The sequence below is a fragment of the Oncorhynchus clarkii genome, unplaced genomic scaffold (assembly GCF_045791955.1).
Source record: "Oncorhynchus clarkii lewisi isolate Uvic-CL-2024 unplaced genomic scaffold, UVic_Ocla_1.0 unplaced_contig_8382_pilon_pilon, whole genome shotgun sequence".
In the NCBI taxonomy this organism is placed as follows: domain Eukaryota; kingdom Metazoa; phylum Chordata; class Actinopteri; order Salmoniformes; family Salmonidae; genus Oncorhynchus; species Oncorhynchus clarkii.
The window spans coordinates 115,439-135,740 of NW_027261051.1; the positions used below are offsets into that span (position 1 = coordinate 115,439).

The 20,302-nt window shown below is 47.1% G+C and overlaps 1 protein-coding gene across 7 annotated transcripts in view; it reads left to right on the forward strand.

Moving 5' to 3' along the window:
* Nucleotides 1-19,167, forward strand: part of LOC139403950 (alpha-tubulin N-acetyltransferase 1-like) — a 65,899-nt gene extending 46,732 nt beyond the window's left edge. The window contains exons 8-13 of one of the 7 annotated variants that reach the window (XM_071147161.1): nt 540-585; nt 5,682-5,756; nt 9,521-9,740; nt 17,353-17,456; nt 17,697-17,769; nt 18,341-18,390. In XM_071147161.1, coding sequence (XP_071003262.1) covers nt 540-585; nt 5,682-5,756; nt 9,521-9,740; nt 17,353-17,456; nt 17,697-17,730 — 479 coding nt within the window. In that variant the 3' untranslated portion in view covers nt 17,731-17,769; nt 18,341-18,390. Of the gene's footprint in view, nt 1-539; nt 586-5,681; nt 5,757-9,520; nt 9,741-14,266; nt 14,444-17,352; nt 17,457-17,696; nt 17,923-18,319 lie in introns of those variants that run through there. The other 6 variants (XM_071147160.1, XM_071147157.1, XM_071147159.1 and 3 more) reach the window with 6 other exon arrangements.
* Nucleotides 19,168-20,302: the final 1,135 nt, after the last annotated feature.

Sequence of the window (20,302 nt, forward strand, 5' to 3'; positions counted from 1 at the left end):
TATATGATTTTGTGTGTAGATTAAGGATTTTATTATTTAAAAAACAAATCAATTTTAAGTCCATGGGTCTGAATACTTTCCGAAGGCACTGTAGATAGAGAGATTTGACATAATCCTGTCAATGTATGTATTTGGTCTTAAACCACTCAAAGGTTTCATACCAGACCCAAACCTGTAGCAGCGTGTTTATGATTTGATAATACTGTCTTTATATACATTGCCAATACAAGCATGTAGCAGACATTTCGTATTTCAGTCCCCAGAAGCATGTTGATCTGAACTCCATAGTATGAGGAGCTGGAAAAACACTTTTTCTGGGATATTGTTATACTATATTGTAATATTTTCATTAAATGAACACGAGTAGGCTACAACAACAAAAACGTCCCAATTCCCCATTTGCACCCTCCTCCAGGACAATGTACATTTTTGGAGAGTCACTATCCCTGGAAAGGGCTGTTCTGTGACACTATTTCCCAATTAAATTTTCTGTTATTCCGGTTTCCAAACGCGGCTTTTGTTTCACCAAACTTTCACAGGCTCGACTCCCTCTCCTCCGACGGATCAGGGAATGTATGGCTTTTTGTAAGGAACTCTCAATCTCTTTCTTTTCTTCTTCTCCTCCTTTCTCGCATCCACTTCCTCTTTATGTTCTCCTTTAGCTGCTCTGTCCCTTTGTTGATCTCATGGCCCCTGTTTCTCCTGTCTCTCTCTTGTCCTCTCTCTCTTTCTACCTCTCTTTCCCCTCTCTCTCTCTCTTTCTACCTCTCTTTCCTCTCTTTCTCTCTCTTTTGCTCTTTCTCTCTCTCTCTCTCTCTCTCTTTCTACCTCTCTCTCTCTCTTTCTACCTCTCTCTCTCTCTTTCTACCTCTCTCTCTCTCTCTTTCTACCTCTCTCTCTCTCTCTTTCTACCTCTCTCTCTCTCTCTCTCTTTCTACCTCTCTCTCTCTCTCTTTCTACCTCTCTCTCTCTCTCTCTCTTTCTACCTCTCTCTCTCTCTCTCTCTTTCTACCTCTTTCTCTCTCTCTACCTCTCTCTTTCTCTTTCTACCTCTCTCTCTCTCTTTCTACCTCTCTTTCTCTCGCTCTCTCTCTCTCTCTTGTCTCTCTTTGTTTTCTCTCGTGTATCACTACCCTGCTTCTCTCCCATGCTGGGTCCAATATATGACACAATCTACAATATACTGTAGATATATGATCATATATTGGAGCTAGCCTCCCAGGTACCAGGCTGCTATGGTTACCCTGAGATCAGATACACTGCCCCTAACAATGTCCCTGGCTGCCTTCCCCACACCACTGATAATAATAGACCTGTTTGTAGTCCCACCCACTACCAGAGCCATATACACACATATGAGACTAGTAGAGATATGTTTGTATTTATGGCTCTTCCTGTTTGTATTCATGGCTCTTCCTGTGTGTGTATATGGCTCTACCTACCTGTGTGTGTGTATATGGCTGTACCTACCTGTGTGTGTGTATATGGCTCTACCTACCTGTGTGTGTGTGTGTGTGTGTGTGTGTGTGTATATGGCTCTACCTACCTGTGTGTGTGTGTGTGTATATGGCTCTACCTACCCGTGTGTGTGTGTGTGTGTGTGTGTATGGCTCTACCTACCTGTGTGTGTGTGTGTATATGGCTCTACCTACCTGTGTGTGTGTGTGTGTGTATATGGCTCTACCTACCTGTGTGTGTGTGTGTGTGTGTTTATATGGCTCTACCTACCTGTGTGTGTATATGGCTCTACCTACCTGTGTGTGTGTGTGTGTGTGTGTGTGTGTGTGTGTGTATATGGCTCTACCTACCTGTGTGTGTGTGTGTGTATATGGCTCTACCTACCCGTGTGTGTGTGTGTGTGTGTGTATGGCTCTACCTACCTGTGTGTGTGTGTGTATATGGCTCTACCTACCTGTGTGTGTGTGTATGGCTCTACCTACCTGTGTGTGTGTGTGTGTGTATATGGCTCTACCTACCTGTGTGTGTGTGTGTGTGTGTGTGTGTGTGTGTGTGTGTGTATGGCTCTACCTACCTGTGTGTGTATATGGCTCTACCTACCTGTGTGTGTATATGGCTCTACCTACCTGTGTGTGTGTGTGTGTGTGTGTGTGTATATATGGCTCTACCTACCTGTGTGTGTGTGTGTGTGTGTGTGTGTGTATATGGCTCTACCTACCTGTGTGTGTGTGTGTGTGTGTGTATATATGGCTCTACCTACCTGTGTGTGTATATGGCTCTACCTACCTGTGTGTGTGTGTGTGTGTGTGTGTGTGTGTATGGCTCTACCTACCTGTGTGTGTGTGTGTATATGGCTCTACCTACCTGTGTGTGTGTGTGTATGGCTCTACCTACCTGTGTGTGTGTGTGTGTATATGGCTCTACCTACCTGTGTGTGTGTGTGTGTGTGTGTGTGTGTGTGTGTGTGTGTGTGTGTGTGTATGGCTCTACCTACATGTGTGCATATATGGCTCTACCTACCTGTGTGTGTGTGTGTATATGGCTCTACCTACCTGTGTGTGTATATGGCTCTACCTACCTGTGTGTGTATATGGCTCTACCTACCTGTGTGTGTGTGTGTATATCTGGCTCTACCTACCTGTGTGTGTGTGTGTGTGTGTATATGGCTCTACCTACCTGTGTGTGTGTGCATATATGGCTCTACCTACCTGTGTGTGTGTGTATATGGCTCTACCTACCTGTGTGTGTGTGTGTGTATATATGGCTCTACCTACCTGTGTGTGTGTGTGTGTGTGTGTGTGTGTGTGTGTATATGGCTCTACCTACCCGTGTGTGTGTGTGTGTGTGTGTGTGGCTCTACCTACCTGTGTGTGTGTGTGTGTATATGTCTCTACCTACCTGTGTGTGTGTGTATGGCTCTACCTACCTGTATGTGTGTGTGTGTGTATATGGCTCTACCTACCTGTGTGTGTGTGTGTGTGTGTGTATGGCTCTACCTACATGTATGCATATATGGCTCTACCTACCTGTGTGTGTGTGTGTGTATCTGGCTCTACCTACCTGTGTGTGTATATGGCTCTACCTACCTGTGTGTGTGTGTGTATATCTGGCTCTACCTACCTGTGTGTGTGTAGGGCTCTACCTACCTGTGTGTGTGTATATGGCTCTACCTACCTGTGTGTGTGTGTGTGTATATGGCTCTACCTACCTGTGTGTGTATATGGCTCTACCTACCTGTGTGTGTGTGCATATATGGCTCTACCTACCTGTGTGTGTGTGTATATGGCTCTACCTACCTGTGTGTGTGTGTGTGTATATATGGCTCTACCTACCTGTGTGTGTGTGTGTGTGTGTATATGGCTCTACCTACCTGTGTGTGTGTGTGTTTGTGTGTGTGTGTGTGTGTGTATATTTGGCTCTACCTACCTGTGTGTGTGTGTGTGTGTGTGTGTATATGGCTCTACCTACCTGTTTGTGTGTGTGTGTGTATATGGCTCTACCTACCTGTGTGTGTGTGTGTGTGTGTGTATATGGCTCTACCTACCTGTGTGTGTGTGTATATGGCTCTACCTACCTGTGTGTGTGTGTGTGTGTGTGTATATGGCTCTACCTACCTGTGTGTGTGTGTGTGTGTGTATATGGCTCTACCTACCTGTGTGTGTGTATATGGCTCTACCTACCTGTGTGTGTGTGTGTGTGTCTGTATATGGCGCTACCTACCTGTTTGTGTGTGTGTGTGTGTATATGGCTCTACCTACCTGTGTGTGTGTGTGTATATGGCTCTACCTACTTGTGTGTGTGTGTGTGTGTGTGTATGGCTCTACCTACCTGTGTGTGTGTGTGTGTGTGTGTGTGTGTATATATGGCTCTACCTACCTGTGTGTGTGTGTATATGGCTCTACCTACCTGTGTGTGTGTATATGGCTCTACCTACCTGTGTGTATATATGGCTCTACCTACCTGATTGTATATGTCTCTACCTACCTGTGTGTATATGACTCTACCTACCTGTGTGTATATGGCTCTACCTACCTGTGTGTATATGTCTCTACCTACCTGTGTGTATATGTCTCTACCTACCTGTGTGTATATGTCTCTACCTACCTGTGTGTATATGTCTCTACCTACCTGTGTATATATGGCTCTACCTACCTGTGTATATATGGCTCTACCTACCTGTGTATATATGGCTCTACCCACTATAATTCAATGTCTCATCAAAATGCCCACCATAATGCTCTTGGACAAAAACATTTGCTCAGGATTATAGTAAACTCAGCAAAAAAAGAAACGTCCCTTTTTCAGGACCCTGTCTTTCAAAGATAATTTGTAAAAATCCAAATAAGTTCACAGATCTTCATTGTAAAGGGTTTAAACACTGTTTCCCATGTTTGTTCAATAAACCATAAACAATTAATGAACATGCACCTGTGGAACGGTCGTTTAGACACTGACAGCTTACAGACGCTAGGCAATTAAGGTCACAGTTCTGAAAACTTAGGACACTAAAGAGGCCTTTCTACTGACTCTGAAAAACACTGAAAGGAAGATGCCCAGGGTCCGTGCTCATCTGCGTGAACATGCCTTAGGCATGCTGCAAGGAGGCATGAAGCATGCAGATGTGGCCAGTGCAATGAATTGCAATGCCTGTACTGTGAGACGCCTAAAGACAGTGCTACAGGGAGACAGGATGGACAGCTGATCGTCCTCGCAGTGGCAGACCACATGTAGCAACATCTGCACAGGATCGGTACATCTGAACATCACACCAGGTACAGGATGGCAACAACAACTGCCCCGAGTTACACCAGGAACGCACAAGCCCTCCATCAGTGTTCAGACTGTCCGCAATAGGCTGAGAGAGGCTGGACTGAGGGCTTGTAGGCCTGTTGTAAGGCAGGCCCTCACCAGACATCACCGGCAATAACGTCGCCTATGGGCACAAACCCACCGTTGCTGGACCAGACAGGACTGGCAAAAAGTGCTCTTCACTGACGAGTTGCGGTTTTGTCTCACCAGGGGTGATGGTCGGATTCGCGTTTATCGTCGAAGGAATGAGCGTTACACCGAGGCCTGTACTCTGGAGCGGGATCGATTTGGAGGTGAAGGGTCCGTCATGGTCTGGGGCGGTGTGTCACAGCATCATCGGACTGAGCTAGTTGTCATTGCACGTCTGGGACCTGTTGGATCGGAGGGTGAGGGCTAGGGCCATTCCCCCCCAGAAATGTCCAGGAACTTGCAGGTGCCTTGGTGGAAGAGTGGGGTAACATCTCACAGCAAGAACTGGTCAATCTGGTGCAGTCCATGAGGAGGAGATGCACTGCAGTACTTAATGCAGCTGGTGGCCACACCAGATACTGACTGTTACTTTTGATTTTGACCCCCCCTTTGTTCAGGGAAACATTATTCCATTTCTGTTAGTCACATGTCTGTGGAACTTGTTCAGTTTATGTTTCAGTTGTTGAATCTTATTACATTCATACAAATATTTACACATGTTAAGTTTGCTGAAAATAAACACAGTTGACAATGAGAGGACGTTTCTTTTTTTGCTGAGTTTAGGTATAGTCCAGTAGGATGCTTGTTTATATGAAGGTAAGACGACATGTTTAGGTCTACTCACTTTGTACCCAGGGTTGCCATAAGGTTGCCATAAGGTTGCCATAAGGTCGCCATAAGGTTGCCATAATGTTTTCCCCATTGCTGACTGTATTCTTCAACAGCGGCCCAGTTGAGAAAGGTTCCCCCCAAAAAGCCGGACGGAGAGATCAAGCCCTACTCACTAACGGAGAGAGAAGGTGAGACATCATTGACCTATGGACAGGAACACATACAGGCTAAACCCTAATGGGCCAGTTTCCCAGACCCAGATTAAGGCTAGTCCTGGATTAAAACCCATGTCATTGAGATTCTTCTTAGTCCAGGACTAGGCATAACCTGTGTCCAGGAAACCAGAAAAAAAACAGGAATCCAGCCCATGTACAGTACATAGTAAACTGTAGCTAGAACATACACTACATGACCAAAAGTATGTGGACACCTGCTCGTCAAACATCTCATTCTAAAATTATGGGCATTAATATGGAGTTGGTCCACCCTTTGCTGCTATACCAGCCTCCAGTCTTCTGGGAAGGCTTTTCACTAGATGTTGGAACATTGCTGCTATAACAGCCTCCAGTCTTCTGGAAAGGCTTTCCACTAGATGTTGGAACATTGCTGCTATACCAGCCTCCAGTCTTCTGGGAAGGCTTTCCACTAGATGTTGGAACATTGCTGCTATAACAGCCTCCAGTCTTCTGGAAAGGCTTTCCACTAGATGTTGGAACATTGCTGCTATAACAGCCTCCAGTCTTCTGGAAAAGCTTTCCACTAGATGTTGGAACATCGCTGCGGGGACTTGCTTCCATTCAGCCACAAGAGCATTAGTGAGGTTGGGCACTGATGTTGGGCAATTAGGCCTGGCTTGTAGTCGGTGTTCCAATTCATCCCAAAGTTGTTCGATGGGGTTGAGATCAGGGCTCTGTGCAGGAAGCCAAGTTCTTCCACACCAATCTCGACAAACCATTTCTGTATGGACCTCACTTTGTGCATGGGGGCATTGTCATGCTGAAACAGGAAATGACCTTCCCCTACCCAAAGTGTTGCCACAAAGTTGGAAGCACAGAATCATCTCAAATGTAATGCTTTTGTTGAAATTTCCCTTCACTGGAACTAAGGGGCCTAGCCTGAACCATGAAAACAGCCCCACACCAATTTTCCTCCTCCACCAAACTTTACAGTTGGTACTGTGCATTCGGGCAGGTAATGTTCTCCTGGCGTCCACCAAACCCAGATTCGTCCGTCGGACTGCCAGATGGTGTAGCGGGATTCATCAATCCAGAGAACGAGTTTCCACTGCTCCAGAGTCCAATGACGGTGGTGATCTTATGTGCTCGGCCATGGAAACTCATTTCATGACATTGTTTCAAGAGGCAGTTTGGAATTCGGTAGTGATTGTTACAACTGAGGACTGATTATTTTTATGCGCTACGCCACGTTGACGGTGACACGATGACACGTTGACACGTTGACGGTGACACATTGACGATGACACGTTGACGGTGACACGATGACACGTTGACATGTTGACGGTGACACGTTGACGGTGACACATTGACGGTGACACGTTGACACGGTGACACGGTGACACAGTGACACGGTGACACGTTGACATGTTGACGGTGTCACGTTGACACGGTGACACGTTGACATGTTGACGGTGACACGTTGACACGGTGACGCGTTGACGGTGACACGGTGACGCGTTGACACGTTGACGGTGACACGTTGACACGGTAATAAGTTGGCACGATGACGTTGACACGGTGACACGGTGACGCGTTGACACGTTGACGGTGACACGGTGACGTTGACACGTTGAAAGTCACTGAGCTCTTCAGTTAGACCATTCTACTGCCAATGTTTGTCTATGGAGATTGCATGGCTGTGTGCTTCGATTTTTATACACCTGTCAGCAAACGGGTATGGCTGAAATAGCCACTAATTTGAAGGGGGTGTCCACATACTTTTGTGTATATATAGTGTAGCAGCGTGACACAATTTACGTTGTACTAAAATACACAGTCGTGACATCGTATGACAGCCCGATGAAGATTCATATTATTTTCTCTGGAGTAAACATCATTACTTGTAGAGATTTCCCACTTCATTGCACCCATTGTAAACACAGTGCTGTAGGGCGGTTGGCATCTGTGTGGCATCTATTCTGCCTGGTTAGGTCAGTTTAGGTTTGAAAGCCACTGAGCCATTCACCAGGGTAAGCATTGATAACAGCTTTGTAAACATTAGGATATACCGCCGACACTCATGGTCAAATGTACTGTAGAACCTCTCTGTCCAGTCACATTTCATAGTGTCTCTGTGCAGTTGGTTGGATCGTCTTCTGGCCTCAGTAAAATGTACTGTAGAACCTCTCTGTCCAGTCACATTTCATAGTGTCTCTGTGCAGTTGGTTGGTTCGTCTTCTGGCCTCAGTAAAATGTACTGTAGAACCTCTCTGTCCAGTCACATTTCACAGTGTCTCTGTGCAGTTGGTTGGTTCGTCTTCTGGCCTCAGTAAAATGTCACCATAGTTGGATAGAGTTTATATAACCATTGTTTATGAGTGGAGCAGTGAAATTCACGAAGCCTTAATCAAATCTTGCTGTTTATGAATGTCTGTCAGAGACACTAGTCAGCCTAGTGATGATGCACTGTACAGAGATCAGTTTGTGTTAGATTCTGAATAATGTAGTAGCAGTGGTAATCTGTTTGACAGTCGTCACTGTGTCTCCCCCTCTCCCTCGTGGTATTGTCTCCCCCTCTCCCTCGTGGTATTGTCTCCCCCTCTCCCTCGTGGTATTGTCTCCCCCTCTCCCTCATGGTATTGTCTTCCTCGTGGTATTGTCTCTCCCTCGTGGTATTGTCTCTCCCTTGTGGTATTGTCTCCTCCTCGTGGTATTGTCTCCCCCTCTCCCTTGTGGTATTGTCTCCCCCTCTCCCTCGTGGTATTGTCTCCCCCTCTCCCTCGTGGTATTGTCTCCCCCTCTCCCTCATGGTATTGTCTTCCTCGTGGTATTGTCTCTCCCTCGTGGTATTGTCTCTCCCTTGTGGTATTGTCTCCTCCTCGTGGTATTGTCTCCCCCTCTCCCTCGTGGTATTGTCTCCCCCTCTCCCTCGTGGTATTGTCTCCCCCTCTCCCTCGTGGTATTGTCTCCCCCTCTCCCTCATGGTATTGTCTTCCTCGTGGTATTGTCTCTCCCTCGTGGTATTGTCTCTCCCTTGTGGTATTGTCTCCTCCTCGTGGTATTGTCTCCCCCTCTCCCTCGTGGTATTGTCTCCCCCTCTCCCTCGTGGTATTGTCTCCCCCTCTCCCTAATGGTATTGTCTTCCTCGTGGTATTGTCTCTCCCTTGTGGTATTGTCTCCTCCTCGTGGTATTGTCTCCCCCTCTCCCTCGTGGTATTGTCTCCCCCTCTCCCTCGTGGTATTGTCTCCCCCTCTCCCTCGTGGTATTGTCTCCCCCTCTCCCTCGTGGTATTGTCTCCCCTCTCCCTCGTCGTATTGTTTCCCCCTCTCCCTCGTGGTATTGTCTCCCCCTCTCCCTCGTGGTATTGTCTCCCCCTCTCCCTCGTGGTATTGTCTCCCTCGTGGTATTGTCTCCCTCGTGGTATTGTCTCCCTCGTGGTATTGTCTCCCTCGTTGTATTGTCTCCCCCTCGTGGTATTGTCTCCCCCTTGTGGTATTGTCTCTCCCTCGTGGTATTGTCTCCCCCTCTCCCTCGTGGCATTGTCTCCCCCTCGTGGTATTGTCTCCCCCTGTCCCTCGTGGCATTGTCTCCCCCTCTCCCTCGTGGTATTGTCTCCCCCTCTCCCTCGTGGTATTGTCTCCCCCTCTCCCTCGTCGTATTGTCTCCCCCTCATTGTATTGTCTCCCCCTCATTGTATTGTCTCCCCCTCATGGTATTGTCTCCCCCTCTCCCTCGTGGTATTGTCTCCCCCTCTCCCTCGTGGTTTTGTCTACAGCTGTGCGAGAGGAGCAGAGGGCTCTTCCCTGGCCTTTGTGTCGCCACGCGGCTCCTCCCCTCTCTCCCCCATTGTCGGTATCCTCCCCGTGCTCCCCAAGCAGGGGCCGCCAGCGTCCCGATCCGGCCCTGGCCCCGGCACCTGCCCCTGGGGCCAACAGGGGCCCGAACCCCCACCCTCCACTCATCAACAGCCTCAACTGCAGGGCAAAGCGCACCAGGTATGGTATTCCCGAGAATAGGTCCCGAAATGTCCTGGTTTTCCAGGAATCTCGGTTGGAGTGATTCCTGATTCACGGGAATCAGGAGGGAAGAAGCAGAGGGAATCATCCGACGTGGGAATTTTTGGGAACGTTGCGTGAAATTTGCAACCCTACTTCTACTACTTGACTGAAAACTCTATGTAACGGAACCCAGGATTGTGGGAGAGGTGCTACAGCAGTATATCTGAATGGCAGAGTGTGTTCTATGCTGAGGGCCTGTCTGTCTCTGCCAGGGTTGGAAGGCTTGGCAGTGGGACACAGCATTCCTCTCATTAAGAGTATTGTTCCATGCAAAAGAGCCAGCCTCAGGGCACTGTGTGTATATCCCAAATGGCAGACTGTTCCCTTTCTACTATCTAGGGAATAGTGTGCCATTTGGGACAGGACCCTGGGTAAAGTGCTTTCTCTCTGATTCCAAGCCTCCTGCTCTCTCTCTTCTATCTAATTGTCCTGTGTGACCAGAAGTGCTCTCTCTCTCTCCCTCTCTCTCTCTCTCTCTCTTCTATCTAATTGTCCTGCGTGACCAGAAGTGCTCTCTCTTCTATCTAATTGTCCTGCGTGACCAGAAGTGCTCTCTCTCTCTCTTCTATCTAATTGTCCTGTGTGACCAGAAGTGCTCTCTCTCTCTCCCCTCTCTCTCTCTCTCTCTTCTATCTAATTGTCCTGCGTGACCAGAAGTGCTCTCTCTTCTATCTAATTGTCCTGCGTGACCAGAAGTGCTCTCTCTCTCTCTTCTATCTAATTGTCCTGTGTGACCAGAAGTGCTCTCTCTCTTCTCTAATTGTCCTGCGTGACCAGAAGTGCTCTCTCTCTCTCCCTCTCTCTCTCTCTCTCTCTCCTATCTAATTGTCCTGTGTGACCAGAAGTGCTCTCTCTCTCCTATCTAATTGTCCTGCGTGACCAGAAGTGCTCTCTCTCTCTCTCTCTTCTCTAATTGTCCTGTGTGACCAGAAGTGCTCTCTCTCTCTCTTCTATCTAATTGTCCTGCGTGACCAGAAGTGCTCTCTCTCTCTCTTCTATCTAATTGTCCTGCGTGACCAGAAGTGCTCTCTCTCTTATATCTAATTGTCCTGTGTGACCAGAAGTGCTCTCTCTCTTCTATCTAATTGTCCTGCGTGACCAGAAGTGCTCTCTCTCTCTCTCTCTCTCTCTCTCTCTCTCTCCCTCTCTCTCTCTCCTATCTAATTGTCCTGTGTGACCAGAAGTGCTCTCTCTCTTCTATCTAATTGTCCTGCGTGACCAGAAGTGCTCTCTCTCTCTCTCTCTTCTCTAATTGTCCTGTGTCCAGAAGTGCTCTCTCTCTCTCTTCTCTAATTGTCCTGTGTGACCAGAAGTGCTCTCTCTCTCTCTTCTATCTAATTGTCCTGTGTGACCAGAAGTGCTCTCTCTCTCTCTCTCTCTCTCTTCTCTAATTGTCCTGCGTGTCCAGAAGTGCTCTCTCTCTCTCTCTTCTATCTAATTGTCCTGTGTGACCAGAAGTGCTCTCTCTATTCTCTAATTGTCCTGTGTGACCAGAAGTGCTCTCTCTCTCTCTCCTCTCTAAGTGTCCTGTGTGACCAGAAGTGCTCTCTCTCTCTCTCCTCTCTAATTGTCCTGTGTGACCAGAAGTGCTCTATCTCTCTCTCCTCTCTAATTGTCCTGTGTGACCAGAAGTGCTCTCTCTCTCTCTCTCTCTTCTCTAATTGTCCTTTGTGACCAGAAGTGCTCTCTCTCTCCTCTCTAATTGTCCTGTGTGACCAGAAGTGCTCTCTCTCTTCTATCTAATTGTCCTGTGTGACCAGAAGTGCTCTCTCTCTCCTATCTAATTGTCCTGTGTGACCAGAAGTGCTCTCTCTCTTATATCTAATTGTCCTGTGTGACCAGAAGTGCTCTCTCTCTTCTATCTAATTGTCCTGCGTGACCAGAAGTGCTCTCTCTCTCTCTCTCTTCTCTAATTGTCCTGTGTGACCAGAAGTGCTCTCTCTCTCTTCTCTAATTGTCCTGTGTGACCAGAAGTGCTCTCTCTCTTCTATCTAATTGTCCTGCGTGACCAGAAGTGCTCTCTCTCTCTCTCTCTCTCTCTCTCTCTCTCTCTCTCTCTCTCTCTTCTATCTAATTGTCCTGTGTGACCAGAAGTGCTCTCTCTCTCTCTCTCTCTCTCTTCTCTAATTGTCCTGCGTGTCCAGAAGTGCTCTCTCTCTCTCTCTCTCTCTCTTCTATCTAATTGTCCTGTGTGACCAGAAGTGCTCTCTCTATTCTCTAATTGTCCTGTGTGACCAGAAGTGCTCTCTCTCTCTCTCCTCTCTAATTGCCCTGTGTGACCAGAAGTGCTCTCTCTCTCTCCTCTCTAATTGTCCTGTGTGACCAGAAGTGCTCTATCTCTCTCTCCTCTCTAATTGTCCTGTGTGACCAGAAGTGCTCTATCTCTCTCTCCTCTCTAATTGTCCTGTGTGACCAGAAGTGCTCTCTCTCTCTCTCTCTCTCTCTTCTCTAATTGTCCTGCGTGTCCAGAAGTGCTCTCTCTCTCTCTCTCTCTCTCTCTCTCTTCTATCTAATTGTCCTGTGTGACCAGAAGTGCTCTCTCTCTCTCTCCTCTCTAAGTGTCCTGTGTGACCAGAAGTGCTCTCTCTCTCTCTCCTCTCTAATTGTCCTGTGTGACCAGAAGTGCTCTCTCTCTCTCCTCTCTAATTGTCCTGTGTGACCAGAAGTGCTCTATCTCTCTCTCCTCTCTAATTGTCCTGTGTGACCAGAAGTGCTCTCTCTCTCTCTCTCTCTTCTCTAATTGTCCTTTGTGACCAGAAGTGCTCTCTCTCTCTTCTCTAATTGCCCTGCTTGACCAGAAGTGCTCTCTCTCCCTCTCTCTCTCTCTCTCTCTCTCTCTCTCTCTTCTATCTAATTGTCCTGTGTGACCAGAAGTGCTCTCTCTCTCTCTCCTCTCTAAGTGTCCTGTGTGACCAGAAGTGCTCTCTCTCTCTCTCCTCTCTAATTGTCCTGTGTGACCAGAAGTGCTCTCTCTCTCTCTCCTCTCTAATTGTCCTTTGTGACCAGAAGTGCTCTCTCTCTTCTCTAATTGTCCTGCGTGACCAGAAGTGCTCTCTCTCTCTCCTATCTAATTGTCCTGTGTGACCAGAAGTGCTCTCTCTCTCTCTTCTATCTAATTGTCCTGTCTGACCAGAAGTGCTCTCTCTCTTCTCTAATGGTCCTGCGTGACCAGAAGTGCTCTCTCTCTCTCTCTCCCTCTCTCTCTCTCTCTCTCCTATCTAATTGCCCTGTGTGACCAGAAGTGCTCTCTCTCTCTCTTCTATCTAATTGTCCTGTGTGACCAGAAGTGCTCTCTCTCTTCTCTAATTGTCCTGCGTGACCAGAAGTGCTCTCTCTCTCTTCTATCTAATTGTCCTGCGTGACCAGAAGTGCTCTCTCTCTCTCTCTCTCTTCTATCTAATTGTCCTGTGTGACCAGAAGTGCTCTCTCTCTCTCTCATCTAATTGTCCTGTGTGACCAGAAGTGCTCTCTCTCTTCTCTAATTGTCCTGCGTGACCAGAAGTGCTCTCTCTCTCCCTCTCTCTCTCTCTCTCTCTCTCTCTTATCTAATTGTCCTGTGTGACCAGAAGTGCTCTCTCTCTCTCTCTCTCTCTCCTATCTAATTGTCCTGTGTGACCAGAAGTGCTCTCTCTCTCTCTCTTCTCTAATTGTCCTGCGTGACCAGAAGTGCTCTCTCTCTCCCTCTCTCTCTCTCTCTCTCTCTCCTATCTAATTGTCCTGTGTGACTAGAAGTGCTCTCTCTCTCTCTCCTCTCTAATTGTCCTGTGTGACCAGAAGTGCTCTCTCTCCTCTCTAATTGTCCTGTGTTACCAGAAGTGCTCTCTCTCTCTCTCTCTCTTCTATCTAATTGTCCTGTGTGACCAGAAGTGCTCTCTCTCTCTCTCTCTCCTCTCTAATTGTCCTGTGTGACCAGAAGTGCTCTCTCTCTTCTCTAATTGTCCTGTGTGACCAGAAGTGCTCTCTCTCTTCTCTAATTGTCCTGCGTGACCAGAAGTGCTCTCTCTCTTCTATCTAATTGTCCTGCGTGACCAGAAGTGCTCTCTCTCCTATCTAATTGTCCTGCGTGACCAGAAGTGCTCTCTCTCTTCTCTAATTGTCCTGCGTGACCAGAAGTGCTCTCTCCCTCTCTCTCTCTCTCTCTCTCTCCTATCTAATTGTCCTGTGTGACCAGAAGTGCTCTCTCTCTCTCTCTTCTCTAATTGTCCTGCGTGACCAGAAGTGCTCTCTCTCTCTCTCTCTCTCTCTCTCTCTCTCTTCTATCTAATTGTCCTGTGTGACCAGAAGTGCTCTCTGTCTTTCTAAACACTGTTTCTCTATGTCTGTCTTTCTCTTGTTCTCTCGTTTGTGTTCACCATCCCCTTTAATTTCATTTGTCCACTCTCACAAATACAATCATCTAATCCTCCTCCTTCCTTACATCCTCCTCTCTGCCTCCTCCTCCTCCATCGTTAACATGAGGACAGTTCCCTTAACCGATCGCAGCTCAGCTTCCATTGACCACCTTTTGACTCCCCCCACCACAGTTTGCGCCTTTTTTTAAAGGAAGGACTGTGGTTTTTAGCCTGTTAGCTAGCCTGTGTCTGCATCCCAATTATCCACCCTTCTCTTGAAGTGTGTACTTGCACACTTCCCATCATGGATTTAACAATGCTGGAAACCCCCCCCCCCCACCCCGATGTTTACACCATTGATAAATCCATGACGGGAAGTGTACACGATCAGGATGAAACCTACCGATCTGTCTGTCATGGCCCCCTGAGGGAGTATTATTTCAAATGATTCATTTACTATGAAACAGAAGCAATATGACTCCCTATGTCTGTTAGAAGTCGTTCGACCTTTCCCAGTTGCGTTGGTCGTCCCGTTGAGGGACTTACGATGCTGCCTGTACCTTTTCGCCTGACGTTTTCTAGAAGAAGTTATTAAAACTTATCTCCCAACAAAATGAGAAAAGTGAGATTTCTTTCTGTTCAACCTGGTCCCGCCATTTTGGAGCTTGTATTTCACTAATTCACCTTTAACCTTCAATACTCTCAATAACAATGTATGAGGCTACTAAAATAACACGGAGACTTTCGTAGTCATATTCATTGTACAGCAGTTAACGTGTTTATTTATTAATTACAATTTTTCTCACAATAGTCTTTTTTTTTTATATATATATAAAACTTGACACATTGTCATGAAAAGCATGTGGCCAATAACAAACATTACCTAGAATTTGATATTGACCAGAACATGTTTTTTTTCTATCAGCCACTACTTGTTCCACTAACTCCTCCCCCATGACTCTAAGCATCTATTCTGACATCACGTGGTTATTGACCTTTTTGTTATTGTATGTATGAGTTGTCAAGCATTCCCTTATACCTTTGTTTTAGCTAATTATGTTTTCATTTTGTGTTTTTCTTATGTTGAATTCTGTTGCTTTTTTTTCTTCCATTCAAACACAATTCCTTCTCTTTTTATCTTTTTCCTTGACCCTGTTTCTGTCTCGCTCCCCTACCTCATTTCTCCCACATCATTCTCTGTGCCCTGTTCTCTCCCCTACCTCATTTCTCCCACATCATTCTCTGTGCCCTGTTCTCTCCCCTACCTCATTTCTCCCACATCATTCTCTGTGCCCTGTTCTCTCCCCTACCTCATTTCTCCCACATCATTCTCTGTGCCCTGTTCTCTCCCCTACCTCATTTCTCCCACATCATTCTCTGTGCCCTGTTCGCTCCCCTACCTCATTTCTCCCACATCATTCTCTGTGCCCTGTTCTCTCCCCTACCTCATTTCTCCCACATCATTCTCTGTGCCCTGTTCTCTCCCCTACCTCATTTCTCCCACATCATTCTCTGTGCCCTGTTCTCTCCCCTACCTCATTTCTCCCACATCATTCTCTGTGCCCTGTTCTCTCCCCTACCTCATTTCTCCCACATCATTCTCTGTGCCCTGTTCTCTCCCCTACCTCATTTCTCCCACATCATTCTCTGTGCCCTGTTCTCTCCCCTACCTCATTTCTCCCACATCATTCTCTGTGCCCTGTTCTCTCCCCTACCTCATTTCTCCCACATTATTCTCTGTGCCCTGTTCGCTCCCCTACCTCATTTCTCCCACATCATTCTCTGTGCCCTGTTCTCTCCCCTACCTCATTTCTCCCACATCATTCTCTGTGCCCTGTTCTCTCCCCTACCTCATTTCTCCCACATCATTCTCTGTGCCCTGTTCTCTCCCCTACCTCATTTCTCCCACATCATTCTCTGTGCCCTGTTCTCTCCCCTACCTCATTTCTCCCACATCATTCTCTGTGCCCTGTTCGCTCCCCTACCTCATTTCTCCCACATCATTCTCTGTGCCCTGTTCTCTCCCCTACCTCATTTCTCCCACATCATTCTCTGTGCCCTGTTCTCTCCCCTACCTCATTTCTCCCACATCATTCTCTGTGCCCTGTTCTCTCCCCTACCTCATTTCTCCCACATCATTCTCTGTGCCCTGTTCTCTCCCCTACCTCATTTCTCCCACATCATTCTCTGTGCCCTGTTCTCTCCCCTACCTCATTTCTCCCACATCATTCTCTGTGCCCTGTTCTCTCCCCTACCTCATTTCTCCCACATCATTCTCTGTGCCCTGTTCTCTCCCCTACCTCATTTCTCCCACATCATTCTCTGTGCCCTGTTCTCTCCCCTACCTCATTTCTCCCACATCATTCTCTGTGCCCTGTTCTCTCCCCTACCTCATTTCTCCCACATCATTCTCTGTGCCCTGTTCTCTCCCCTACCTCATTTCTCCCACATCATTCTCTGTGCCCTGTTCTCTCCCCTACCTCATTTCTCCCACATCATTCTCTGTGCCCTGTTCTCTCCCCTACCTCATTTCTCCCACATCATTCTCTGTGCCCTGTTCTCTCCCCTACCTCATTTCTCCCACATCATTCTCTGTGCCCTGTTCTCTCCCCTACCTCATTTCTCCCACATCATTCTCTGTGCCCTGTTCTCTCCCCTACCTCATTTCTCCCACATCATTCTCTGTGCCCTGTTCTCTCCCCTACCTCATTTCTCCCACATCATTCTCTGTGCCCTGTTCTCTCCCCTACCTCATTTCTCCCACATCATTCTCTGTGCCCTGTTCGCTCCCCTACCTCATTTCTCCCACATCATTCTCTGTGCCCTGTTCTCTCCCCTACCTCATTTCTCCCACATCATTCTCTGTGCCCTGTTCTCTCCCCTACCTCATTTCTCCCACATCATTCTCTGTGCCCTGTTCTCTCCCCTACCTCATTTCTCCCACATCATTCTCTGTGCCCTGTTCTCTCCCCTACCTCATTTCTCCCACATCATTCTCTGTGCCCTGTTCTCTCCCCTACCTCATTTCTCCCACATCATTCTCTGTGCCCTGTTCTCTCCCCTACCTCATTTCTCCCACATCATTCTCTGTGCCCTGTTCTCTCCCCTACCTCATTTCTCCCACATCATTCTCTGTGCCCTGTTCTCTCCTCTACACCTGGTCTTTTCTTCTTTTTTTTACATTCCCTTGCTCTTCCCTGCTCCCATCGCCGTGGTAGCCAACAGGGCCTGGTTGCCAGGGGCAACCTCTACAGCCGCCACGTCAACACCTGGGGTTTTGGGCAGTTGTTGGAGACACAGCCGAACATCTTCAAACTGCCAGGTAATCAGATTTGATTGGCTACGGGACGTGTGTAGTACACCGTAATAACACGCCATTAAGAACTACGGGTTATATCCCAAAAGGCTCCCTTTCCTGGGCCCTAGGGACCCTGGTTAAAAGTAGTGCACTACATAGGGAATAGGGTGCCATTTGGGACAAACTACATTACACAGCATGCCCATGGATGTACTGTGTGGTCCATTCTGACCTCTGACCTGTTAGTGCTGTGTGTCTCCTCAGGTTTGAGACCAGTGTTGAGAGACAGAGAGACTGACATAGGAGGACAAAGAGAGCCACTGGGACACAGAGACAGGTTTGACAGCCAAGGAGTCCTAACTCACCCTCACATAGAAACACTACTAGAAGGTTATACATCTCACAGACTGTGCATCATAAATGTATGCAGTGGATTGGAAAGGCATTGAATAGTGGGCGGATACAAATGACAGAATGGCAGAAGACCTCTTCTTTGTTCTCCCTCTGCGGCACACAAATGATTTATCTTCCTTCTTTACTCTCCTCTTCCTCTTCTCTTCATCCCTCCGTTTCAACCAGGTCCCTGCCTGTATACAGTGAGCTACAAAAAGTATGGGGACAATGACACATTTTGTTGTTTTGGCTCTGGACTCCAGCACTTTGATTTGAAATGATACAATGACTATGAGGTTAAGGTGCAGACTGTCAGCTTCAATTTTATAGTATTTTCATCCATACCGGGGTGAACTGTTTAGAAATTACACCACTTTTTGGACATAGTCTCCCCATTTTAGGGGACCAAAAGTATTCGCACAAATTCAGTTGTGTATTAATGTGCAAAGTTACTGTCTCAATAATTTTGGACCTCACGTGTCTCTCCCATCTAGGAAGGAGCCGCCCCCATCCAGGAAGGAGCCGCTCCGTTCCCAGACCATCATGATGACCACCAGAGAACCAGACAGACAGGCCGAGACGGAGACCAGGGTGCTGGAGAAGGGGCTCCGGAAGGGGTTAGCAGGAGAGCCCTTTCCAGGAAGGGGTAGGGGAGGTGGGCCTCTGGAGGTGGTTGAGAAGGGACCATCGGAGCCTGAGCGGGACCGAGGTAGAGGAGGAAGCTCCTGGGGAGTAGGAGGAGGGCCCCTGGTGGTGGTTGAGAAGGGACCATCAAAGCCTGAGAGGGACATGGGGACAGGAGGGTGGTCGTGGATGCTGGGAGAGAGCTGCTGTAACACAGCCCAGTGGGCCAGGCAGGACTATAGAAACACCAGACCCTGGTGACGCACATGGACAAACAGACTGATGATTTGGGAGAAAAGAGAAGAAAGCCACATATGCATACAGATGAAGAGAAAAGAGAGATAAAGAGAGAAGAAATCCAATCCTCCACTTCCCTTCATCCCTCTTTCCTGATCACTAATTAGTGGTACTATGTTTATAACAAGACAGAATAAGTGAGGGGTTTGGTCGGTACGCAGCAATAGTCAGCCAGATGTCTCTTATCACTGAGTGTTGTATCTGTCCCAAATGGCACCCTTTTTAGTGCACTACTTTCTACCAGAGCCAAGGTCGTAGGGTGCCATTTGGGATGTACATAGACCGTGCGAGAGTGTAACATGATGGGTTACAGCACAATGATCAGAATGTGGCAGTGAATGGCGAAGTTTTACACACCTCCTAAAATCTGCAAAGGCAATGGAGCCATGCTTGAAATTCCATTAGACTTGAGTTTACCAGACATATTTTATGGCACTTTTTCATTCAAATGTGTTTTTTTTTTTTGTTTTTTTTAATCTGAAGAGAAAGTACTATGCTATGAATGTTTTTTTTTCTATAAATAAATTGGCTACACAGACGATCACAGAAACGGACTCGTCCCTAATGTTGATGGAATAGCATTATGAGTTAGCCCTGTGTTATGTATCAATGAAATGTTCAATCAAATCCCCTCCACAATAATAGTCTGTTGAACCAGCTGCAGCACTCTTTACTGGCTGGGTGGGTCCAGTACTACCACTAAAACCTCAGACATGTCAGTACAAAGCAGGGTTGTGTTCATTAGGCACCAAATGGAAGAACATTTTGAAAAAACAGAGAGGAACTACTTGGATTTATCCAATTAAAGTTCCCTTTCCTCGGCTTTGGAATGGTACGACCCAATTTAAAGTTCCCTTTCCTCGGCTTTGGAATGGTACGACCCAATTAAAGTTCCCTTTCCTCGGCTTTGGAATGGTACGACCCAATTTAAAAGTTCCCTTTCCTCGGCTTTGGAATGGTACGACCCAATTAAAAGTTCCCTTTCCTCGGCTTTGGAATGGTACGACCCAATTAAGTTCCCTTTCCTCGGCTTTGGAATGGTACGACCCAATTAAAAGTTCCCTTTCCTCGGCTTTGGAATGGTACGACCCAATTAAAAGTTCCCTTTCCTCGGCTTTGGAATGGTACGACCCAATGAAAGTTTTGAATTATGGCTATTACTAATTCATGTACAGAGGGGATAGACGTACACTGTGTGGACAAAACATTAAGAACACCTTCCTGATATTGAGTTGTCTTGCCCTTTCACCCTCTGAACGACACAAACCATGTCTCAATTGTCTCAAGGCTTAAACATCCTTCTTTAACCCGTCTCCTCCCCTTCATCTACACTGATTTAAAGTGGATTTAACAAAGTGACATCAATAAGGCATAGACTGACTAGGGGAATCCAGGTGAAAGCTGTCATGGAAAGAGCAGATGTTCTTAATGTTTTATACAATCAGCGTATGTCAACATGTATCATTAACCAAGACAGAAAGTGCAACAGACTGCTCACGATGACTGTATCATTAACCAGCCAGACAGAAAGACCAACACAGACTGCTCACGATGAC